The sequence below is a fragment of the Indicator indicator genome, chromosome 19 (assembly GCF_027791375.1).
Source record: "Indicator indicator isolate 239-I01 chromosome 19, UM_Iind_1.1, whole genome shotgun sequence".
Classification (NCBI taxonomy): Eukaryota; Metazoa; Chordata; class Aves; order Piciformes; family Indicatoridae; genus Indicator; species Indicator indicator.
In genome coordinates, this window is record NC_072028.1 from 19237368 (window position 1) to 19261424 (window position 24057).

Sequence of the window (24057 nt, forward strand, 5' to 3'; positions counted from 1 at the left end):
CAAACGGGCAGGCAGGAGACTTCAAATGGTAAAAACAGAACTCATCGGCCACCCACGAAAAGAAATCCTGACAACCAAAGGAAGCAACAAGCTCTTGACTAGCTCCTAAAAAATGGTCTCTAGATTGACAGGATATTGTGTCCAGCTCTGGAGACCCCAACACAAAGAGGACATCTAACTGTTAGAGCAGGTCCAGAGGTGGCCACAAATATGATCAGAGAGCTGGAGGACCTTTTCTATGAAGACAGGCTGAGAGAGTTGGGATTGTTCAGCCTGGAAAAGAGACTGCTCCAGGGAGACCTTCGTGCCACCTTCCAGCATTTGAAGGGGGCTACAGGAGAGCTGGAGAGGCACTTTTTACAAAGGCATGAGGTGAGAGGACAAGGGATAACAGCTTCAAACTGGAAGAAGCTCAATTTAGATTAGACACCAGGGAGAAAGTCTTCCCCTTGAGGGTGGTGAGGCACAAGAACAAGCTGCCCAGAGAAGCTGGGGAGGCTGCAAGCCTGATAAGCATTCAAAACCAGGATGAAGCCTTGAGCAGCTTCAGTCTAGTAGGAAGTGTCCCTGCCCATGGCAGGGGGGTTGGAGTGAAATGATCTTTAACAGGTCCCTTCCAACTCAAGCCATTCCATGACTCTAAGATTTAAACCCCAGTGTGCTCCACCACTGCTCGGAACCAAGCGCATGGCATCTCCTGCCAGGACAAGTTCCAGGTGACAAATCTCAAGTTCCAGCTTTAACATGCAAATGTACAATCTCAGAGAAGAGACTGGAAAGCCACTTGTTTCTGCCAATAAACTCAAAAAAAAAAAAAAAGGGAAATAAGAAGTAAGGAGTAGTAACAGCAAACTTCTCATCTTCTCTTGCTTTTCACCTAACCTCAAAGATCATTCGTTGCAGTCCAAAGCAAAAGGTTGACCCAAACGGGTTAGTGTTGTTTGGAGATGATGACCTGAAGAGAAGAGAGGAAAAAGACAAACAAAAAAGAAAATAGATGTGTGAGGATGAGTAATTCTTAATAAAATAAGGTAAATTATAGCATCTTTATTATGGCTTTTATCAAAAGCAAGCAGATCTGTTACTGCAACGCTGCTACTGGACTCCAGGTCAGCCAGAGGGCTACCTCTGCTTAATGTCACAGAGCCAGGGAGAAAGTAATTGAAAGAAATTACTAATGACCTCTACAAGAAAACTTTCACCTAACTTGGACAAGAAGAACTCTGAAAATAAACAGATATATAATGGGGAAAAAAATGGCACCATGTAATAAAATAATTACAAGTTATTTTTGTGCAAGATCCTTTCCCAATCTTCAACCTACTTTGTGGCTCAGCCTCTGCCATGTGTATTTAGTATTTGCTGCCTATTAAACCACTGCTGTTATGTTAAGCACAATTACCCTGTAAGATGCTGAAACAGAATGAATCCCAATTTTACTACACAGGATTTTTCAGGGTTAATGCATCACCTGTCATTCAGTTCCAAGATTCTTGGATCATCTAGGTGAAAATGACAGACTGCCACCCCAATGCATTTTTGGATCACAGCCAAGAAAAATCTCAACCCTCTAGAAAATATTTACCTTTTGGCTTTCTTATAACTGATCATTTTCTCAAATTGCATGCCTGAGACATTTGACATGTGCTCAGTAAAGCAGACTCTGGTGGAATTACTCTGGTTTTCATCTGTTGTGAAGAAGGGCTCTGCAATCACTGTTTTACCTCAGCTTTCCCTATGCTCTAATGACCTCCTTCATGTAAAACAGGAGTAAAGAGGAGCAAAGGGCAAAAGGATTTAGGGGGAAAGAAAAGAGCACCTCTCCTATGAGGACAGACTGAGAGAGTTGGGGCTGTTCAGTCTGGAGAAAAGAAGGCTCTGGGGTGACCTTATTGTGGCCTTCCAGCATCTGAAGGGGGCTACAAGAAAGCTGGGGAGGGACTTTTTAGGATATCAGTTAGTGACAGGACTGGGGGGAATGGAATAAAGCTGGAAGTGGGGAGATTCAGGCTGGATGTGAGGAAGAAGTTCTTCCCCATGAGAGTGGTGAGAGCCTGGAATGGGTTGTCCAGGGAGGTGGTTGGGGCCCCATCCCTGGAGGTGTTTAAGGCCAGGCTGGATGAGGCTCTGGCCAGCCTGATGTAGTGTGAGGTGTCCCTGCCCATGGCAGGGGGGTTGGAACTGGCTGATCCTTGTGGTCCCTTCCAACACTGACTGATTCTATGATTCTAAATCAACCTGAAAAATCACATGAAAGCCTGATGGAAACAGCTTGTTTTGTGTATCTGAAATTGCTGCAGCATTCTGACAGTAGCCATGGCTTACACTTGTCTCAAGATATATCAGTTTCATCTCAGAATTTCTGTGATTCATAAACAGAATTCTGTATCATAGAAAGATGACTGCAAACATAATGCCTGTTCAAGCCAACCCCTGCAGTAACATCATCCTGCATTGCAGCCTCTGTCCTCTAAGAGCAGCTGCTTAGTCTTAGTGGCCAAAGAGTCTGACAGCAAACCAGGCCAAAGGTGCAATAACTCCTCCACTGCCTAAACTCACCCTTTGTTATCAGCTCAGTCCTTGCCAAGCAAAACAAAGAGAGGTCCTTACCTGTGAAGTACCACTGGCTTCTCTACAGGATGCCCCAGGAGATCCTGAATACTGTCCCACTGTAAATATATCAAAGACTTTGTGTTAAAATGAGGTACAGGAAAATGCCTTTTTTTGTATCTAGGAAGAGAATCATGTACATTTGGTTGTGACACACTCATCTGCCAAATAAATCATTTACAGCAGTATTTTGTGACTGAAGCTATATTCAGTAATGAAATTATCCATTACTAAGGCTGGGAAATCCACTCAAGATTTATTCTTATTTTTGTCTCAAGATAGCTTTGAATTAAAGTTATTAATATTAAAAAAAATAACCCCTGTGAATCTTGTGGGTAAAATGTAGCTGGAAAAAAAGTCTCAGCATGTAGCATTTCAGGGACACCTGAGAGGACAAAACAGCTGTGGGAGACCTCAGCAAAATACTTTCTAGCATGTCTCTACAGAGAGAGAAACAGCAGCACTGCCACCTTTCCCAAAAGTCTTGCCTTGATTTAAGTGACAGGTTTGGAAAGCTGCACTATTTACATGTCCAGCTTTTCACCACTCTGAGCTGACTTAAGAAGCTGCAGATTCACACACAAGGCTGAAATTAAATCAAAGCACCGAAAGACATAAATAATTCAAATCAAAAAAGCAAAGAACTGCCACTTTCAGGTTGCTGACTCTCATTTTTTCCTCTCAGTATGGCACCCGACATTCACCAAAGCCTTCATTTGGCACTCCAGGAGCCCAGAGAGCTGCACCAACCCTGGCTGAATGTTAACTGTAGAGACATTGCTGAACCCTTGAGAAGTTTTTTGAACTTAATGTAGCCCTGAAACATGCAGCAGCAACTGTCCAGTGGTCAATTCCATTTAGGTGGTAAGGTTAGTCTTTCAAAGAGTCCACTGTCATCAGGAGGTGTCACATTGGCAGTGACATCTCTGTAAGGCCTGAGAAGCATCCCATTACAGGCACCCTGCAGCAGAAAGCAGAAGGGCACTGGATCCTCTTGGATAAATGCTGCATGGCTTCAACAGCTCAAGTTCAATAGAAAAGCACAAAAAAACTTGTTCCAGAAATCTCTCTTGCAGCTAATGTTCAGCCACTTTCCACAGCAGCTATTTTACTGTCACTTTCCATCACTTCTTTTACTTTTCCATTTCTACCTGCAGCTATCTTCAAATGCACAGCATGCAATAACACCAGAACTGAGTTTACTTCAAGTGTGCTATCAGAAATGCCTTCAGCTCTTAATACAACAAAAAGGTTTCAATACAAAGCATAATACCTATATTAACTTCTGGCCTTGAACTTCTCTATTCTAAAAGGTGGGACAACTGCTGTTAGTTCTTCAAGGTGTATTGCCAGGCAACTCAGATGGTGTAAGGAAAGCATTCAGTTCTGCACAGACTTACCTTGCTGTACGTTGTACATGTTTCTGTCTGTGAATCAGCACTATCTGTGAAAGAAAAACAGAAATGCCTTTGTTTGAACACTCTCCTATAAAATCCCTCATTTTGGGAGGTCAGTTCAGGCAACAGGAGTCATACAAGTATTAGATCACTTCATATACAAATTTACCAGCATTCAAAAGCAACCAACATTGTCAACAACATTGATTAAATGCCATTAAAGCACTTGAATGCAATTTGGAATTGCAGGCAATTGAAGGTGATGAAATAAACCTGCCTACAGGCAGCCAAGTCCCAAGCTCTAACACTGTGTTTCAGCTGTAACCTCACAGAGAAAAATGCCAAGTGTAAAAGAAATTAGATTCCTCTGTACCCAGTTACCATGCCTAGCACAGCCACTCAGGCAGATGACATGGTATGGCTCTCAGCAAGTCCAGACACTTGACTGCACTGGGAAGGAAGCTGGCTGAATTGACAGCTTGAGAGTCAGGAGCTGGCAGCCTGACATCAGCTAAAATGCCACTCTCTCAAAACCAGAGACAGCAAAGAACTTGGGAATTCAACTCTACCTATATCAAACCATCTGCAGGTGTGGACAGCATTGCATTTACACTTGTGGTCTTAAAAACCAAATTGCTGGTAGTTTGAAGCACTTCCACACACACATTTGGGGAATACTGAAAACAGTTTCCTGAAGCAGTGTCTAGGTCCATCCTCACTAAATCAAATATAACACATGGTTTTTGATAACAGCTCCTCTGATTTTCTATCTGCTAACTAAACACACTTCATGCTGAAAGAGTTCAGTGTCTGTGCAGCTCCATCTCTGGCTGTCAATTTACTGTCTGCAGCTGAAGGGAGTTAATGAAGCTGCATCAGGCACTGCCACCAGATGGAAGATGGGGGTTCATCAATTTTAGGACATTTATTTACAGTTTGTTACACATGCTGAACATAAGCTAGAGACCAGAAAGGTGAGTTAAAAAACAAACACAACAAACAAAGAGCAAACAAAAACTCAGACAAATTCAAAAGAAACTCATGGTTATGAGGTGAACACAAAGAATCAGCACTGAACGCTTTTGAAGCACTTCCCAATCACCCGAAGGAAATGAATTTCAAATTAATTTTAAAGGGAGGACTTTCAAATTTATTCTCTTGGCTGAAGCACAAATCAGCCTTTATATGAGCTTGTATACACAGACATTGTTTTGTTTAGGTCTGTATTCCACTACCTGTTCCAGCTGCTTGGACAGCCACAGGAGAACTGCACTTCACCCAGGCAAGTGAAGAAAGAATCCCTGGCCAAAACCTTGCCAGCATCCAGCATTCCCTGGATAACCACAACACTCCTCCCAGTACACCTGTTAATTTGTACATTGAAGAACTCTGCCTCGGTCCCTGTCATCTTCAACCAAAGAGTGGAGCTGGGCACATGCTAAGGTATCTTGAGGACTCTGCCCTACTGACTATGTAGAGGTTTTGAAGTGAACACAGACAGACTTTGTCTACAGCACACAGAGCCAACACATTCTCAATGTTTGTTCTCATTCCCAGCTAAACCAGCTTAAATATCAGGATTAAGCCCTTCGAGAGCAAGCTCAGCACAGAGAAGTTCAGCAATGGATGGGACAGACCAGCTCAGACTAACACTGCCTTATAGATTTGGAGCCTCTAGGTACAAGGTGATTGATTTTAGCAGTGGCAGCAGTACAGAAAATGAGTGATGCTGCAGCTAAAGGTTTGCACAACCCTACTAAGCAAACAAGGTGATGTAAATAAAATCAGAACTACCACCTTGTCCTGAAAGTTTTTTTTCCCCCCACTGAAACAGAAACCTAACACCCAAATTTCTCCCTTGTCTCAATGATACTATGATATGATTTTCAGTGTTAGCATCCTATGATGCTGAAGGATGCATTAGAATTCAGAACTGTAAGCATTTTGTGGTGTGCCCCCTGAAGCAGGGGAAGAGATGACCTACTCACCTCGCTTAATGACTAGTGGAATCTTGAATTCACAGCGATGGTAACTAGAAAGTGCAAATCAGAAAGCTATTAGAGAGCAGAAAAGCCAACATCAACTGCCTAGCACAACCTCAGGGCTCTTAACCACTTCAATGAAAAGTCATACAAATAATGAAAAGGAAAATGAAGGAGTTAAGAGATGAAGTTCTCATTTCTATTTTCTACATCAAATAACGAAGCAGCCTGGGAAATGTTCTGAGAGCTTTCTTGAGGACACAGAAGGTCCTCCAGCACAAATTACACAGTGGATGGAGAAATACTCAGATTAGAAACAGCACAAGAGATTTGTCTGTCACTTGCTTTAATCAGACATCAAATCACTCATTCTTTTAACCATATCCATCCTCTGAAGAGCTCAGAGTTAAAAAGTACTTAAAAATATATTCAGAAGCATGAGACTATTTTATTTTCAATGACTAACTGAAAAAATGCCAAGCAAAAACCAGCCAACCTCCCAGGACACTTCTATGAATGCAAAGTTTGCCTCTAGCAAGAGACTTAGCACATTACAGCTGGACCAAGAACTACCTTACCTCATTTACTCCTTTAAGATATGCTTTACAATATCAAAACATTTAAAAGCATTAAGAAAAAAAAATAAAATGTGGTAATAAAGATGACTGAAACCTGCATAGGGTTATCAGATACACCAAAGACACTCAGGGGGCGAAAAATATCCTGGAGTTCCATAAAGAAAATTTGGACTTTCCCTTGTCAGATGTTTTCAAATACTATTTAAAATTAAAAAAAAAAAACCCAAACCAAACCAAACGAGAGATCAGTTTTAGACTCACATGTTGAAGTTGTAATGACCAGGGTAATTTGTGTGGAGGACAAACTTCTTCACCTTGTGAGTATTTGCATCAAAGAGAATATCCTGTTGAGGTAAAAAGAAACAAACATGAAGCAATTTGGGTAGAGGAAGGTGGCTTTCCCCACACTAACCTGAGACTGGTTACACCAGCTCCTGTAGATAGTGGTATCTGCCTACCACAAGGGTGGTGAGGCACTGGAACAGGTTGCTCTGAGAAGCTGTAGAGGCTTTAAGCCTGGAATTGTTCAAAGCCAGGTTGGATGGGACCTTGAGCAACCTGGTCTAGTAAGAGGAGCCCCTGGAACTAGATGATCTTAAAGGTCCCTTCCAACCCTCAATTTCTGTGTCTTATTCAAGCCAAGTGGAATCATGAAAAGCTGCATTTGAAAATGAGACTATTTGTAAATTCAAACCCACACATTCCCTCCAGCACTCAATCACAGCTGCAGCTTCATTTGCTAATGTTGGCAAGTTTTCTAAGGAGGCCTTGCATTTCCTCCATATTAGTTACAGGAACACAGACTAAAGCAAAACAGCTCTAAGGAGGGACAGGAGAGTTGGACTACATCCCACAGCCTGGCAAGCTTCCACAACTGGTGCTGTGGCACACCTATCTCAGTTCTGTGGGACAGGAGCAGGGATTTCTAGAACAAAAACTAGTATATCCATAACATCAGGCACGGCAGAGGGAGAAAACCTAAGAGTGCAAAAGCACAAAGTGCCCTTCATCCACTGGTGGAGATATCCCAGAATCCCAGCATGGTGGGGGTTGGAAGGGACCTCTGGGGATCATTCAGTCCAACCCCTTGCTAAGGCAGGGCACCCACAGCAGCCTGCCCAGGATCACAACCACCAGGTGGGTCTGGATTCTCTCCAGAGGAGACTTGACAAACTCTCTGGGCAGCCTGCTCCAGAGCCCCAGCACTCTCAAGTGAAGCTTTTCCCCATGTTTAGATGGAACTTTGTGCCCTAGTTTGCATCCATTATCCCCTGTCCTATCACTGATAAAACATTACTGACTGACTCTGCCAGGTCTAGTGCTAGAGAAAACTCAGTGTAGTTTTTCATATCCACAGATTCCTAAGGCAGCAATCAAGACTTTTACAGCCTTTCATTTCCCACAGCCTATAACCTTCTGAAAGGAAGGCTGAGTGTCTACATCAGACCTTTCCAGGCATTTGTTTATGGCAGCTTCCCACTCACCACTCCAAGTGTGAAATAATTGAAGAAGTAGTCATTGCACTTCGATGGGACCTGCTTGTGGGGTGAGGGTGAATGGATTTTCATCTGCAAGAAACATTTTTCAGATGCAGTAAATAACACTCACAGAGATGAATGCATTTGCAACATCACTACATCCCAACAAATTGCCTTAACCTCATGTGAAGACATGTTCAAATAAGAGTTTGCTTCATGACAGGACCATCAGCTGCTTGCAGTGGCATAGTGACACATCAGCTTTCTTTTTTGTTTGTTTTGTTTTTTTAAGTTATCTGAAGTAAAAGATTTGCTACTATGTAAAAAGAGGAAGAAAGGATCAGAGTGTATGAAATTATGGTACAGAAAATAGAATTAAAAAATCTAGGCAGTACACACTGCTCAGCTGCAGTCGATAGTGCTGCCACTTTTAGCAGTTTAAGACAGTTAAATTCAAATTCATGTCACTTGAAATAATAAAATGCCACTTTAAATAAAACATACTAAAAAACCTCCAACAAAACAAAACCAACCAGATTTGCATCAATTTATCTTAAAAAAAAACAAAACAAAACACTTTTAATACCCAAATTATTCACCCTGGTCTAGCAGAAGTCAAGTGAAGCACTCCTAATTTGTGCTGCCTAGCAGCTGAACTTCACCTTGCAAAATGCAAACCCTGTGGTTAAACCAAGACAGCACTGAAGAGAAACAAAGCCCTGTGTGTGAATGAGCCCCCCCTCACCTTATCTTCAGACTTGTAGAAGACTTTGTGTGGAGAGCCCAGCGTGCTCAGCACGTCCTGGCAGGAATCCCCGAAGTACACGCAGCGCTCGAATACCCGCATCTTGGCGTCAGCTAAAACACCCGGGCCACAACCTGGGCAGTGGAAAACAGCTCAGCCTTCATCCCTCCTGCTCACAGCACACACCAGCAACTCAACACCAACAGCTTAGTGTTTCTCTATCACAAACCAAACAGCTGCATTCTTTAGAAATTTCTTCTCATGTCCAACCCAAACCTCCTCTGGTACAGCATGAGGCAGTTGCCTCTCATCATCCACTTCTTTCTTGTGAGAAGAGACAAATCCCCACCTCAGTCCAACCTTTCAGGGAGTTGTAGAGAGCAATGAGGTCTCCCCTCAGCTTCCTTTTCTCCAGGCTAAACCCCAGTTCCCTCACCAGCCCTGTTCTCTAGACCCTTCACCAGCTTTGCTGCCCTTCTCCAGCACCTCAATGTCCTTCTTGGAGTGAGGGCAAGTTTCACAGGGTTTGGGAACTGCTTTGTTTTGTTTTCAATAGTACAAGGTATATAAACCACTTCAAAAGCCAGCTGTAAAGGCATCACAAGTAACCTCTGTTTGATTTATAGAGGTCTACCCTTCTTTTCCTGAGGAAAGAAGCAGCTCAATGTTCTGAGCGTCAGCAGTACCTGCAGTGAGCAGGCGAAGCCGTAAACCTGAGGGTCCAGTTCCATCTCGCAGTACATCGACGTTCTCAGCATACACATTGCCAAGGAAACAGCTGAGAGGCATCAAGGGAGCCCTGGAACCAAACAGACAAAAACCTCCTCAGGATTCACTTCATCTTCACCTAACAAGGTGCTACCAGTTCACTGGAATGGAGCACATGAAATCTGACAGAGCTGCGTTGAGTTCAGACTGAAAATCAGAAATGAAATTAAAAACGGAAGGATCAGAAAGTCTGGGGGGGAAAAGCAGAGGCGTAAGGCAGCACTCAAATGCAGGACCCTTCATATTAGTGAAGCAAACAGCAAGTTTCAAAAGCTCCAGGAACTGCAGAAGCAAGGTGTCTAGTCTAAGCTTTGTGTAACTCCTATGAGGAGTTACCACCTTAGACTTCTGTCAGGTAAAATGGAAGTTGTACAGGTTTTAATCTGAGCTTTAGGAGGGTGATTCAATTGACCTGATTAGGGCCATGAGGATTATTAGAGGGATGGAGCACCTCTCCTATGAGGACAGACAGAGAGTTGGGACTGTTCAGTCTGCAGAAGAGAAGTCTCCAAGACGACCTTATTGTGGCCTTCCTGTATCTGAAGGGGGCCTAGGAGAAAGCTGGGGAGGGATGTTTTAGGGTGTCAGGAAGTGACAGGACTGGGGGGAGCGGAAAAAAAAACAAAACAGAAATGGGTAGATTCAGATTGAATGTTAGGAAGAAGTTCTTCCCCATGAGGGTGGTGAGATACTGAAACAGGTTGCCCAGGGAGGTAGAACTCTCATCCCTGGAGGCTTTTAAGGCCAGGCTGGATGTGGCTCTGAGCAACCTGATCTAGCGTGAGGTATCCCTGCCCATGCCAGGAGGTTGGAACTGGATGATCCTTGAGGTCTCTTCCAACCCTTTTATGATTCTATGATCATGAATTCATTAAGCAGAGGATGAAATCATAGAGGAGAATCATAGAATGGTTTGGGCTGGAAGGGACTTTAAATATCGTATTTATCTCCTTCCAAATCCCATGCCGTGGGCAGGGACACTTTCCTCCACCTCAAGTTGCTCAAAGCCCCATCCAACCTGGCTCTGAGTGTGTCCAAGGAGGAGGCTTGTACTCCTTCAACTAGGCACATCACCCAAATGCAGCAGAAAGGCCTCTGTGTGATGTTCTCCCTACACTTGGGAGGGTGAGTACTCCAGAGCCCAAAAGGTGAAACCAGCTTGTGCAGGTACACCACAAACAACTCTGCTGCTTTACTGGGGAACTTCTCATTTTAACTCAATTACAGTCACATTTGGGAAAAGAACAGCCTTAAGTGAGGTATTTTGTTGTGGATGCCTCCTCCCTGGAGGTATTCAAGGTCAGGCTGGACAGGATCTTGAGCAACCTGGTCTATTGGAAGGTGTCCCTGGCCCATGGCAGGGGGGTTGGGACTAGATGATCTTTAAGGTCCCTTCCAACCCAAACCATCATCTGCTTTTCAGTGGAAGGGCTGCATTTTCTGTGCTAGTTTGTGGAGGCTCTGTAAAATCCACTGTTCCTGGGTAAATTTGTCCTCTGAATGTCTTGAGCAAGAAATCAAGCTTTGAGCTCTCACACACACCACAGCCCCATGCAGCAATTAGTGGTTCCACTAAAGCCCACCAAGTCCCAGATGGGCACAGACAACATTTTTCTCAAGTGCACTTCTTTCTAATTAGGAGCCAATGCCTGCACAAACAAGGTTCTCTCCCTTCTGAGCAGTAATCCAAGGATGAGTAAATCTTCTGCTAACATTAAAACAACTGTCTCTGCAAAAACTACCACTGTGTCACGTTGGGTCTTTATAAGCTGAAAGGAAGAATCTACACGAGTGCCTGCCCAGAGAAGGGCCATGAGGATGATCAGAGGGCACCTCTCCTATGAGGACAGGCTGAAAGAGTGGGGATTCTTCAACTTGGAGAAGAAAAGGCTCCAAGGAGACCTTATTGTGGCCTTCCAGTATCTGAAGGGGGCTACAAGAAGCTGGTGAGGGACTTCTTAAGGTATCAGGTAGTGATAGGACTAGGGGTAATGGATTCAAGCTAGAAGGGAAGAAATTTAGGTTAGACATTAGGAAGAAATTCTTCACCATAAGGGTGGTGAGACACTGGAACAAGTTGGGAGATGGTAGAAGCCTCATCCCTGGAGGTTTTAAAGGCCAGGCTGGACGTGGCTCTGGGCAACCTGATCTAGTGGAAGGTGTCCCTGCCCATGACAGGGGAGTTGGAACTTGATGATCCTTGGGGTCCCTTACAACCCTGACAATTCTGTGATTATCCTTTAGTAACAAACCCCAGGAACTATGTTTTTTAAGAAAATCAAAACACCAGGTACTGTACAATAAATTACTACTTAAAAACCCAACAGAATACAATACCACAGAAAACGTGAACTATATTAAACCAGAATTGTTTCATTAGTATTAAGGCATGAAGATTAGTTTCCTCAGAATACTTCTGAGTGAATTCCTCAGAATACCTCTGAGTGAATTCCCCAGAATACCTCAGGGTAGGGAAGCACTGGAACAGGTTGCCCAGGAAAGTTGTGGGAAGCTCCAACCCTGGAAGTGTTCATGCCTGCTCTCTGGAAACATTCAAGGCCAGGCTGGCTGGGGCTTTGACCTAATCTAGAGGAAGGTGTCCCTGTTCATGGCAGGGGGATTGGAACTATGAGGATAATTAAGGGACTTGAATATCTCTCTTGTGAAGAAAGTCTGAGAGAACTGGGACTGTTTAGTCTGGAGAAGAGAAGGCTGGGAGGAGATCTTATTAATGGCTGCAAATATCTGAGGGGTAGGTGTCAAGAGGAAGGGCACAGGCTCTTTGCAGTGGCACCTAGTAATAGGGCAAGGAACAACGGATACAAGCTAGACCCCAGGAAGTTCCACCTCAACATGAGGAGAAACTCCTTTACTGTGATGGTGCTGGAGCACTGGAACAGGCAGCCCAGAGAGGTTGTGGAGTCTCCTTCTCTGGAGACTTTCAAAGCCAACCTGGACATGTTCCTGTGTGGCCTGCTCTAGGGGATCCTGCTTTGGCAGCAGGGTTGGACCTTATGACCATTTGAGGTCCTTTCCAAGCTCTAACATTCTGTGTTTCTGTCTCTTTAACGTCCCTTCCAATCCAAACCATTCTACAATTCTGTGCTATGACTTCCTCCTCTACTTAAAGTCATTATCAGGTCAATTGAATCAGCCTCCTACAACTCAAGCAAGCTGATTTTAGAACAACATAAATCAAACCAAGATTTGATTATGAGGTCTGAAGACAATGTCGATGGAAACGTGAAAGAGGTTATCTAAAGGCATTCTGCACACCAAAGCCACCAAAGACCCAAACTGAACTAACAGTACAATTATACTTAGCATTCCCAAAACTCTAAGGAAATGAGGAAGGAAAAGTATATTCTAAATGCCCAGAAGAGCAGAAGCAGCTGTACATACTTGGTGTCCTGCAGGCTGTTCCCATTGTAGATGTACATCCGTTTCACAGTCGCACCGTGGGGGATTTGCAGAGAGGCCAGACCATGAGCAAAGTTAGGCTGTGGGTACACAAAATCCTTCTTGTTACACACCAGAGGAGATGCTTCAGGTCAAAGTTGGCTGTTATAGCAGAAACAGCACATTCTTACCACTTCAGGTGAGTCTCTAGCCAAAGACAAGGGAGAAAACACCACCAAACCCCACTTGCAGATGATGTTTCTTTAGATGACATCACTCCTGGACTGCCAAGCTGGGGTGGAATGCTTACTGGTTTTCCACCAAAAGATGGCACTAGTCTGACAAGCAGCCATTAGGTGTGCTAAGATCCAAGCTGGCTTGGTTTCATCTCTGGCAGCTAGCAATGTAGACGTATTTGCATCTTATGTAAGTGCTAAGAAATTGGCTAACCTAAAGGTAGGACCTTTCTGCCTCCAGCTGTGTTAATTTCAGCCTTTTCCTGCTTTTACTGGTTTCTAAGTTGCCTTCATCTGATGAACAGAGACTCACTCCTGAAACAGATTTTCCCCTCTCCTTATCAAAACAATGTGATAAGCTTGTGGTGATAGGATTTCTGAGTGTTCTCCTCAAATAGAAAGCGTGCTAAGGAAGTCAGATTCATTCTTATGGAGCCTGCTCCTTTCCACTCTGAAAAAGGCTCAAGGCTGTCAAGGCACTTTGCTGGCACTGAACATAAAAGAAGCTAACTTGGCCACATGCAATCAACAAAACCAAGGTGTGCAATATGCAAACTGTTACCCTTTAATGGGACATCACATAAGGGAAACAAAAAGTTTAGGCTAAACCATTAAGTCAGAACAATGACTTTCACTGCTGTAGGTATTTAGAAGGGAGCTTCCATCACTCAGATTGGAATCAGGCAGCTCTAGATTTGCTATCTGCCCACAACACCTCAAACAGCTTTCTGAAGCAGTCAGACTTCAGATGACTTGAACGTACTTGTGCCTTAGCAACAGAGGAAGATTCTCTAGAGCCATGAAGTGCCTATGCCATATATACTTCATTTCATAACAGAAACAACATGAGCAGGTTTTCATGTTCTGCTCACCTGCAGGTTGTAAAAAAAAAAAAAAGTTTAAAAAAAAACCCAAACCCCAAAGTCTTCCTCAGTTGGTTCTTTTAAACATGCAGAGGTCACCCTGCCTTGCTAACCAGCTGAGCATTCCTGCATGATCCCCTCTGAACTTGAAAGATCTTGCTACCTTGAAATTTCATTTCACTGTCTTCACTCTTTCCCAATGTCCCACTCTGAAAGGCTCCACAAACATTCATCTTCCCTGGGGACTGTTTCATTACTGTTTCCTAAACGATCCTACTTCTGCCTGTTTCTAATCCTGGAGAGAAATTTGTCTTTCACTCTGTGCAAACATTTTATTAACCTCATTTGAACAACTAGATGAAAGACTCTGGAGAAGGCAAAGTTATTTTCTCCACTGCACCATCCCTGAGAACCACCCCATATACGTCTCAGAGCATATTCACACCAAGCTGTCTGGAACCACTCCTAATTATTTTTAGTGACCTGAACCACAGATCAAAACAAGACACACAGATGCAATGGCTAAAATTGATTCTAGCAGGTTTATTTTAACATCTTTTAGTTTTAGGTAGTCAGCAAGGAGCAGGGAGCTGAAGTTGGTGATCCTTTTGAGCCCCTTGAGGTATTCTATGATCTTTTCAAACCTCCACTATAACCACTGACACTTAGCTCAGCCATTTCATAAATACCCTGGGAACCCTTGCATGAAAAGCAACTATTCTTCTTTGGCTTTTCAGGTGTCTAGTTACACAGTATTGCAGTACATTAGAGGGACCTCCAGAGACCATTGGGTCAAACCCTGCTTCCAACATCTCTGAAATCCATCTGACCCTCACTACTGCCACAGAGAAAGTTTTGGGTTGGAAGGAGCTTTGAAAGATCTAGTTCCACCACCCTGCCATGGGCAGTGACAACTTTCATTAGACCAGGTTACTGAAATCCCCATCCAACCTGGCCTTGAGTAACAATAACTTGCCTGAACACGACTATTAAAGTACTAGGTTGTGACACAAAACCATGGGTCATCACGTTGGCTATTTCTCCCACGTGGTTTTAGCTCTTTCTTCTGCTCTTTTTTTATTTCAAGACCATACAGCACATTCTTTTTAACTTATAAGCCTAAATAATACAACTGAGAGCATTTCCATCCTCACACAATACAAGTTGGACACTTTTGTTAGGATAGGTAGAAATCACTGAGTACTTGATCTTGTTTCCACTACTGGCAATGACTTCCAAAGTCTTGAGAGAACACTAATATGTTCAAGCATTCACTAACTCATTGAATACTTGGTGAACATGCAAGCAGGCATTACAGATAATGCTCATTCATTAGACTTCCTTAAAAGCACTCATCCTGAAGGGCACTTAAGATGAAAATGCATTTTGTGAACTCTATCCCAGTTCCATTGCATAATCGCCTTGATGAGATTCAAAAATATCTGATAAAAGAAGAACAGCCTCCCAGCAGACTCCTTAATATTTATGTATTTGCATAGACAGCCTTCTTATTTTTAGAAGGGTCCTTTCAACAACAGCACTGCTAGTCCCAGTTCAGGATGCAAGCAAAACCTCTGCATGTATGCCTTCTGCTAAGAGGGAGACAATTTTTAATGCTGAAATGATTACGTAGCACAAATAAGAGCACAACTGAGGACTTAAATTCCTTCCCAATTGCTGGTTACTTTTGCTTGCAGGCAAGGCATGTTGTAGGTGATGTTTTTCAAGTACCACACAGGCAAAAAAAAAAAAAAAAACAAACCCAAACACCCTAAAAATCAAAACCACAAAGACTATCCATTAACTAAGAGTGATTGCTGACCTCGTACTTCGGAGTTTCAGTCCAGGAGTCTAACTGAAAAGAAAACGACAGTCCTCTGAAATTGAGGTGAAAGAGTTGCTCAGCTGAATTATACACTGAAAGGGAAAAGAAAGGAAAAAAAACACAGAGTTACCAATATAAAAGAATTCTCCACTTCAGATCTAACAGTGTTTTTATCACCTCAATGAATTTACTACATCAAGATGCAGGACGAGCTCAATTCCAAAGGGCAGTCATAGTGTTATATTTAGTGTGTTGCAGTAGAACACAGCAATAAAAGAAACTTTAGACTCGTTTAGAACTGCCTGTGCAAGCCTGCAGGCACTAAGCTAGCCCTACTGATGGGATTGTACAATAGAACACCATCAATTATACCTTAATATCCCTCAAGCAGTTTAGCAGCCACTGTTACACAAAATAATTCTGTTCATTGTCATGTGAGAGGCTTGTACAGCCAGGAAGTCTCAGACAGATGTGCCCAGCATGCACAATCTACCCTCCTCAAGCTTCAATCCACTCCCTGTCATCCTATCCCTACAAGCTCTGGTAAAAGTCCCTTCCTGGCTTCCTTGTAGTCTCCTTCAGGTACTGGAAGGCTGCTCTAAGGTCTCCCTGGAGCCTTCTCTTCTCCAGGCTGAACAGCCCCAGCCCTCTCAGCCTGTCTGCTCCAGGTACCTCCCTGACACTTCCACCTCTCTTCCCAATCAGGTCTCCTGCTTGCACACCCTGTGTGCCACCTGTGCTCCTGAGCAATAGAGCCTGAGGAGGAACTGCTCCAGACACACATTTACAGATAGCATCAGCAGGAGTACCAGCAGAGTAGGCAGCTCACACCACAAGCAGTAATAAATAAGCACACACACAGCTGTCACCATGTCAAGAGATGTCCTGATTTACTGCAATAAATTGCACATCATCAACTATAAACAGAGAAGTGACCCCCAGTCCCTACTTGAACAAGAGATGTTGTTTTGTCAGTTAAAAGCAATCCCAGGAGACTGGAAGCTTGGGAACATTTTGGGGATTGATGCTACCAAACTTCAACCTGTGCCTGGCAGCTGCTGGGGGGCAGGAACAGAGTGTTCTCATAACACACAGAAGCTGGTTCATTTGCAAAACAGGTTGAAAAACAGCAGAGAAAAGAAAACAAAACCCCAAAGCACACCACACCAAGAGAAGCTGCTTTCTTCCACTTTACCAAAGGAAAGGGCTCCAATGTGCCCCTTTCTTTTCCCCTTACAATTTTATATCTTAAATGACATAGAAGAGAGAGAAAATGAATACAAATATTGTATTTTTTCCCTCCCTCCAAGTGCCTTTCAAAGCTTCAACTTGAGATACATGTCACAAGATATCTGGACAATGCCAGACCGCCCAGGACAGGCAAATAAGAGTTGAGCAATAAGCATGAAGCTTTCAAAAGTCATCATTTGCCTTTTGTGCAGAAAGTGCTGGTTAAGAGCATTTTCCCTGCTTGTCACTCAAAGGAAAACGTGTGGGGAAGAGAGAAATGTTTTGATCTGCAGGGAAATTACACAAATCTCTCCTGTGATAAATTATGATGCATCTTTTCCAAAGCCTTCAGCCAGCTGGAGAAGTGTTTTTCCCCTAGTCATGCCAAGTGTGATATCTGATTATATAAATCACATTGGTTCCCATCCCTTGCAATATTTGTTGATGCTTAGGCTTAAAGGGGAAGGAGTGGTTTTATCCTTACCCCAAGCTCTGTCCTGTCTCCCTCCAGGCCACATGTCCCCAGCATGTGCCTGAACAAGGTAAGCCAGCTCTTAAATGTAAAATAAAAAAAGAATTAATTTACTACACAGGTACCTTGCAGAGTAATTCCACTGAGAACTGCTGACAAGAGCAAAAAGCCTGCTGCTTTGCTGCTGCACTCCAGGTGAAGGAAGAGAGAGAGTTTGCCTTACAGGAAAGCAGCAGGGCGGGACCAGCTGGGGAACGTTTCTGTAGAGGAGGGGATGAAGCCACTGACACCAAAAAGGCTACAAAACAGACAGAGTCCAGACAAAAGCAGAGGCAGATCCAAAACCCAAGTCTTCCTGGTATCAAGCACAAGATTTTTCTGGCACTCCCACTCTGAAGCCTGAGTGAGAAGACAGGAACCTCTCCATCCTCACAGGGTCACGGTGGCAGGAGGGAAGGATGGTTTGGGGTTTTTTGATTTTAGTTCTGCTGTATGAGTTCAGTGCAATCCCACAGCCCACATCCACGCTGAGTGGCACTTGGGCACACGGCCACATCCACGAGGATGTGATTTCAACAGCACCTCTGGCAAGAGCAAGCCCTTCCCAGCAGGGAGTCAGGTCAGAGAATCATGGAAACGTGGGATAAAAAGCCCCTTGGCTTGGAGGAAGCTGCTGACCTCCAAAGTGGTCATATTTCAATCAAGTCTCATGACAAACAAACATCAGCCATAAACTAATGAAGCTGGTTGCAATTTTCCTGATGAGTCTTCTGTTTTTAAAGCCACTCATGTGGCAAACCCAGAACTGCTCATGGAAGGTCAGCTTCAACACAAAACCACTGCTAACCTTCTGAAACATGTTGCCAAACTACCACTGCATCCTGTTGCAGGAAAAGTCTTGCTGCAACCATCTTGGTTTCAAGTGGAAAAAAAAAACCCAACAAAACCAAAACAACTTTCTGTTGGAAATTCTAGCAGAGGCCAACAGAGATAAAACACAAAATACTTGTAAACTTCAAGGGCTTGCACTGGGGTTTTAGAGGAGTATTAGGAAAGGAAAAAAGGGATGGTTCTGTCACATTTCCATTCATGGCATTTGGTACTTTGCTCATAATAAGAGGAAGGTTTCTCTTCCCACCTTTCTCTCCCTACCTCACATTTTTGTGGGATATGAAAACATTCATCATCATTGGGTGTTAGGAACAAATTCTTTACCATGAGGGTGGTGGAACACTGGAACAAGTTATCCAGGAAGGTAGCTGAGTCCCCATCCCTGGAGATATTCAAGGTGAGGCACCACAAGGCTCTGAGCAACCTGATCTAGCTGAGGATGCCCCTGCTGACTGCAGAGGGGGTTGGACTAGACCTGTGGAGGTCCCTTCCAACCCAGATTCTATCCCTCCCACAAGCTGAAAATTACTAGAATTTGTCTTTTGTGATTCAGAAACCACAAAGAAAAGAAAGTCAGAGAAAGCCTGCACTGCATGATGCAGTTCAAACTGTTTATGATAGGCAGCCTAATACAGAGCATTTACCAAATTTCCAGGGAGCAAACTGAATAAGCAACTGCAGTAGTGAAATGGTGAGAGGCAAATGCTTCAATAAGTGTATTTTTCATCTCTCCATGTCACTGGATGAAAAGATGTTAGGAAAAGCTATCATCAGATGAAGCAAGTCTGCTAGTTTTCTTAATTGAATGTGACAGGCACACAAGAGCCTGCAAACTCAGCAGGAGGACATGTGGTACCAAAGCATGCTTGCAAGTGCTTGCACAGACTCTTACCCAGCCATAAAACACACTATTCCTGATCACAAGCAATGCTTGCAGCTGGGCATCTATTTTTATGGTTCCAGGTATCACAATTTTGCAAGCACTTCACCTCTACAGATCTGCAAAAAAACCACTGCCACAAAAAAAAAAAAAAAAAAAAAAAAAAAAAAAAAAGGGAAAATGTCAAGCATAGGGAACCACCTTCATCCTTCTGAGTTCTAAACAAGCTCTTTTTCCAGAGGAGATCTAACTACAGATCTCAAGAGTTCCTGCCCAAGAGAAAATACTAATTCTCCTCTGGTAAGACCCCACCTTGAATACTGCATCCAGTTCTGGTGCCCCCATCATAAGAAGGTCACAGAGCTGCTGAGTCAGTCCAGGGAAGGGCCACGAAGATGATCCAAGGGCTGGAGCACCACTGGTATGAGGATAGGCTGAGGGAGCTGGGGTTGTTCTCACTGGAGAAAAGAAGGCTCCAGGGGGACCTTAGAGCTGCCTTCCAATAGCTGAAGGGATCCTACATGAAGGCTGCAGAGGGACTTTTCAAAAGGGTGTCTAAAGACAGACCAAGGGGGAATATTTGAAGCTGAGGGAGAGCAGGGTCAGGCTGGAGCTGAGGAAGAAGTTCTTCAGTGCAAGGGTGGTGAGACTCTGGAATAGGCTGCCCAGGGAAGCTGTGGCTGCCTCCTCCCTGGGGGTGTTGAAGATCAGGTTGGATGAAGCCTTGAGCAGCTGAGTCTAGGTGAGAGGCATCCCTGCTCAGGGCACTGGTGTTGGAGATTATCTCCTGAGCTCTCTTGCAACCTAAGCCATTCTGTGATTCTATGATTAAGATCAGGACCAAACTGCAGTTCAGAGATGCCAGAGATGTGGTCCTTGGAGCATTATGGCTAGAAATCCTCCAAGCTTCATTTATCTCCATGTAAGATTCATCTACTAAAGTAGACTTTTATGCAGTGATGTTACTTTAGCCACATGACCCTCCACAGTTCATAAATCCTGTTCTGTAACATGCAAGAGATGCTCTGCAGGGAGCAGGGAAAAGGACTGGATATACAACCCCCATCCATCACAAAGCACACCAGCCTATTTGGGATCAGTCTGCCTACTGCAAATGGACTGGGTTAAGCTAAAAATAGAAAATGATGCTCCAAAAAGGGTACCTTGCCTAAACAAAGTTAACCTTCTTTCTTGTTATGCCAGTTTGTGCTCCATTTCTTGAGGTTCCCGAGCAGTTTAATTAGAAATATCCTCTTCAACTTTTCACCACTGGTTTCTTTTCATCACCTAACAACCTCCTGAAATACACTCTCCATTTTCCTATGTAAACAAGGAGCTTGCTCCTGCTGCAGAGGTGGTAAACAGCCAAGGAGCCAAGAGTGGGTTCAGCCAGGCTACTTAAACTTGTCCTGGTTCTGGTCATGCTGCATGATGGCAGGCTTCACACCTCCCCAGTGCTTCCAGTAACAGGAAGAAGGCACAGGGAGGTGCAAGGCTGTTCTACACAGGCTCAGACTTGCCCCTGCCCTAGGAAGGGTGCAGCAATGTTCTGAGAGCACAGAGCCTAAGCAAGCAGTCCTCTGCACAAAGATCAGCTCAGCCACCTCTATGTTCATAGTATCACAGTATACATGATCCCAAAGGGCACTTGAGAGCTGACCATGTGTAAGAACATGCAAAAACAACAGCATCAACAAAAAAAGGTCAAGATTTGCTGGTGCTGGCAGTTCAAAACTGACTATTAATGACATCTGAAGGCACCATTCTGTGCCAATGACTCTCTGCCTCACTGTTTCCCTCCAAGTGCACTTGCAGTACCCTTTACACGATATTCCAGCTGTAAGAACAGAACCATTCTGGAACACAACTTCAGATCATTTGACAACAGAAGTGCCTACACATTTCTCTAGGCAGACATACAAGAAAGGCTTCCTGGAAGTCAGTCTATGACTTTAGCTGTGCATCTCAGAAATACTTTGGCTTACCTCCTGGATGTGTTGCTCCAAATGACTGATCAATTTGTTCTATGGTTGGAGCAATTGCCTGAGAGTTAAAATGGACACCACTGAAAAAGAAAACAAAGTGAATCTGCCTTAAGAATATCAAATGGATGCTACAAAAGTTTAATGCAAATACCACATTTAGACTGGAAGAGATCTCCAAGACTGAAGGAAAAAAAATAGGTAATTTAACCAAGTGTTATGTTCAAGAAAGTATAATTATCTACAACCTTGTTAAGTAAACAACAACTATCAGCAAAAAAAAAAAAAGATTGAAAACATGAAGATTAAAAAAAGGAGAGAAACTAATCACTGGAGACAAGAAGAAATCATGGGAAGTCTAAAATCACTTACCAATATTTTAACTTCACCTTAGTCAAGTCATAAACTTCAATCACCTGAAATACAGGAAACAGGAACATCACCATATTTCACATATTTTAGAGGCAAGTTCTTGTCAAAAGAAAAAAAAAACAAAACACACATCAAAACCCAACAAAAAACCCTGCTCTCATCATCCTGAAGAATGCCTGTGCAGGGTGCACTGAATGCACTGTTCTAACTTCCCAGCCCTTCCTGAAGTAAAAGATGAGCACAGCAGGACTAAGCAGCAGAATTCCATTTCCATACTACATAAAAAGACATCTAGCAGCCTCTGCAAGCATTACAGAAGATAAAAAAGCAGCCCACAAAGAATCAGGCAGAGCTGTAATACCTACTTCTGAGATCCATCAAATATCTCAGACCATACTGACTATTCCAAGGAGCTCCTCTCTCTCTCCACAGGCAACAGTGGCTTTGGATCCTTCCTTCTGAATACATCAACATGCATCTGAGATTGGCTTCATGTGGTTTTCATGTGACTGTTACTGGTTCTTGAGACTGGACTGGGGTTTAGCATCAGAGAATGCTTAGGGTGGAAGGGACCTTCAAGACCATCTAGTTCCAACCCCTCTACCATGGGCAGGGACACTTCCCACTAGACCAGGCTGCTCAAGACCCCATGCAACACCTCCAGGGAGAGGGCATCCACAACCTCCCTGGGCAACTTGTTCCAGTGTCTCCCCACTCTCACTGCAGATCAGTTTTGGCAAGTAACCATGATCAAACACAAGCTTCTTCCACCCTGTGCTCCTGTGCCAGCAGCAAAACATATAGAGCACATCAGAACTGCTGCAAAGCAAAGGTAAAGTGGTTTTTAATCACTTTGTGTGATCCTCCAGCAAATCACTGGCAGATTTCGCAGGGACTCAGCCTTCAACTAGAGAACAACACAGAATTCTCCAGGGAGCTTGCTACCAACTGTGGCTTGAAAGCCTAAAAATATCACCAGCTAAGAAGGAAGTCTTGGTTTTGGGAGATGCCCAGCAAATAACCCTAAGTAAAACAACTTGCAATGACTAAACCACTACGTATAAAGAAAGACATCTACGTTTACTGGTACTCCCTTGACTCACACAAAACTGGAAGAGTTCTCTGAAGCACTTTGTTCATGAAGCACCCCCAGACATTTCAGGATACAAGCAAGAAGCACAGCACAAAGCAACTAACAAATGAACATTCTGGTAGGATCAATATTAAGAGGAGCAAGCAAATGTTGCTTCTTAAATACACTTTGAAGGATGCTTCTTGGAAAAACCTAGTTAGCCAGCATTGCAATTCAAACAGTTGGAACTTGGGCAGGTTTCCCTTACTGCAGAGCTGGTACAAAACCAAACAGGCAGCTTTTAAGAGCAGCTAGGAAGGATTTTACTTTTTTTTTTTTTTTTTTTTGGTGACCTTGCACATCATCCTTTCCCCCCAGAAAATTAAGGAAAAAATCACCCCCAAGCACAGAACCAAGTTTTGCAGCAGCTGCTGGAGAGCATGAAGCACTCTCCTGAAGTTCTGCTGAAACCTGCTGTGATGGTGGAAGAGAGGAGGACAAGTCAAACAACAAGCAGCTGTGCAGAAGGAGTTACACAGAACCCAAATGAGAAACACCCCAAGAGCAGCCCACAAGCACCAAACTTGCCACTAGCCCCCTTCCTCTCTATGCTGCAAGGCTATTGAAGTCCACATGCCTTTTACTAACAGCAGAGGAAGAAACAAACACAACTGAAAAACATTTACAGGCAAAAGACCTCCAAGAAGTATTTATGGAAAGAAATGTCATAGAATGGCTTAGTTTGGAACAGACCTTAGAGATGATCTACTCCAACCTCCCTGCCATGGGCAGAGATGACCCTCAACTAGACTCAGCTGCTTAAAGCCTCATCCAGCCTGGCCTTGAACACCCCCAAGGAGGAGGCAGCCACAACCTCCCTGGGCAGCCTATTCCAAAGTCTCACCTCCCTTGTATTGAAGAACTTATTCCTCAGATCCAGTCTAACCCTGCTCTCCCTCAGCTTCAAACCATTCCCCCTTAACCTGTCTCTAGACACTCTCAGGAAAAATCCCTCTGCAGCCTTCCTGGAGGATCCCTTCAGCTATTGGAAGGCAGCTGTAAGGTCTCCCCTGGAGTCTTCTCTTCTCTAGGCTGGAAGTCATGAAAGCCACATTGAAGAAACACTCCAACAGGCCACAGCACTAGAGGAGGATTTAATTTTCCCTGCAGAAGCCACACTGACAATAGGATTAATGTGATTCCATGTGCAGATCAAAACAGGAGACCAAGGAGTGCTCGGTGATGGGTTTACTACACAGGCAGCTGGTTTAAATTAT

At 43.8% G+C, this 24057-nt stretch overlaps 1 protein-coding gene across 2 annotated transcripts in view; it reads right to left on the reverse strand.

Moving 5' to 3' along the window:
- Positions 1-24057, reverse strand: part of PHAF1 (phagosome assembly factor 1) — a 38644-nt gene that overhangs the window by 159 nt on the left and 14428 nt on the right. For both annotated transcript variants that reach the window (XM_054389753.1, XM_054389752.1), the window contains 12 exons: positions 21709-21752; positions 21340-21419; positions 15879-15973; positions 12961-13058; positions 9477-9589; positions 8791-8924; positions 8052-8135; positions 6829-6911; positions 5996-6039; positions 4011-4054; positions 2611-2669; positions 883-955 (listed from right to left, as the gene is read on the reverse strand). In XM_054389753.1, coding sequence (XP_054245728.1) covers positions 883-955; positions 2611-2669; positions 4011-4054; positions 5996-6039; positions 6829-6911; positions 8052-8135; positions 8791-8924; positions 9477-9589; positions 12961-13058; positions 15879-15973; positions 21340-21419; positions 21709-21752 — 951 coding nt within the window. The remainder of the gene's footprint in view (positions 1-882; positions 956-2610; positions 2670-4010; positions 4055-5995; positions 6040-6828; positions 6912-8051; positions 8136-8790; positions 8925-9476; positions 9590-12960; positions 13059-15878; positions 15974-21339; positions 21420-21708; positions 21753-24057) is intronic.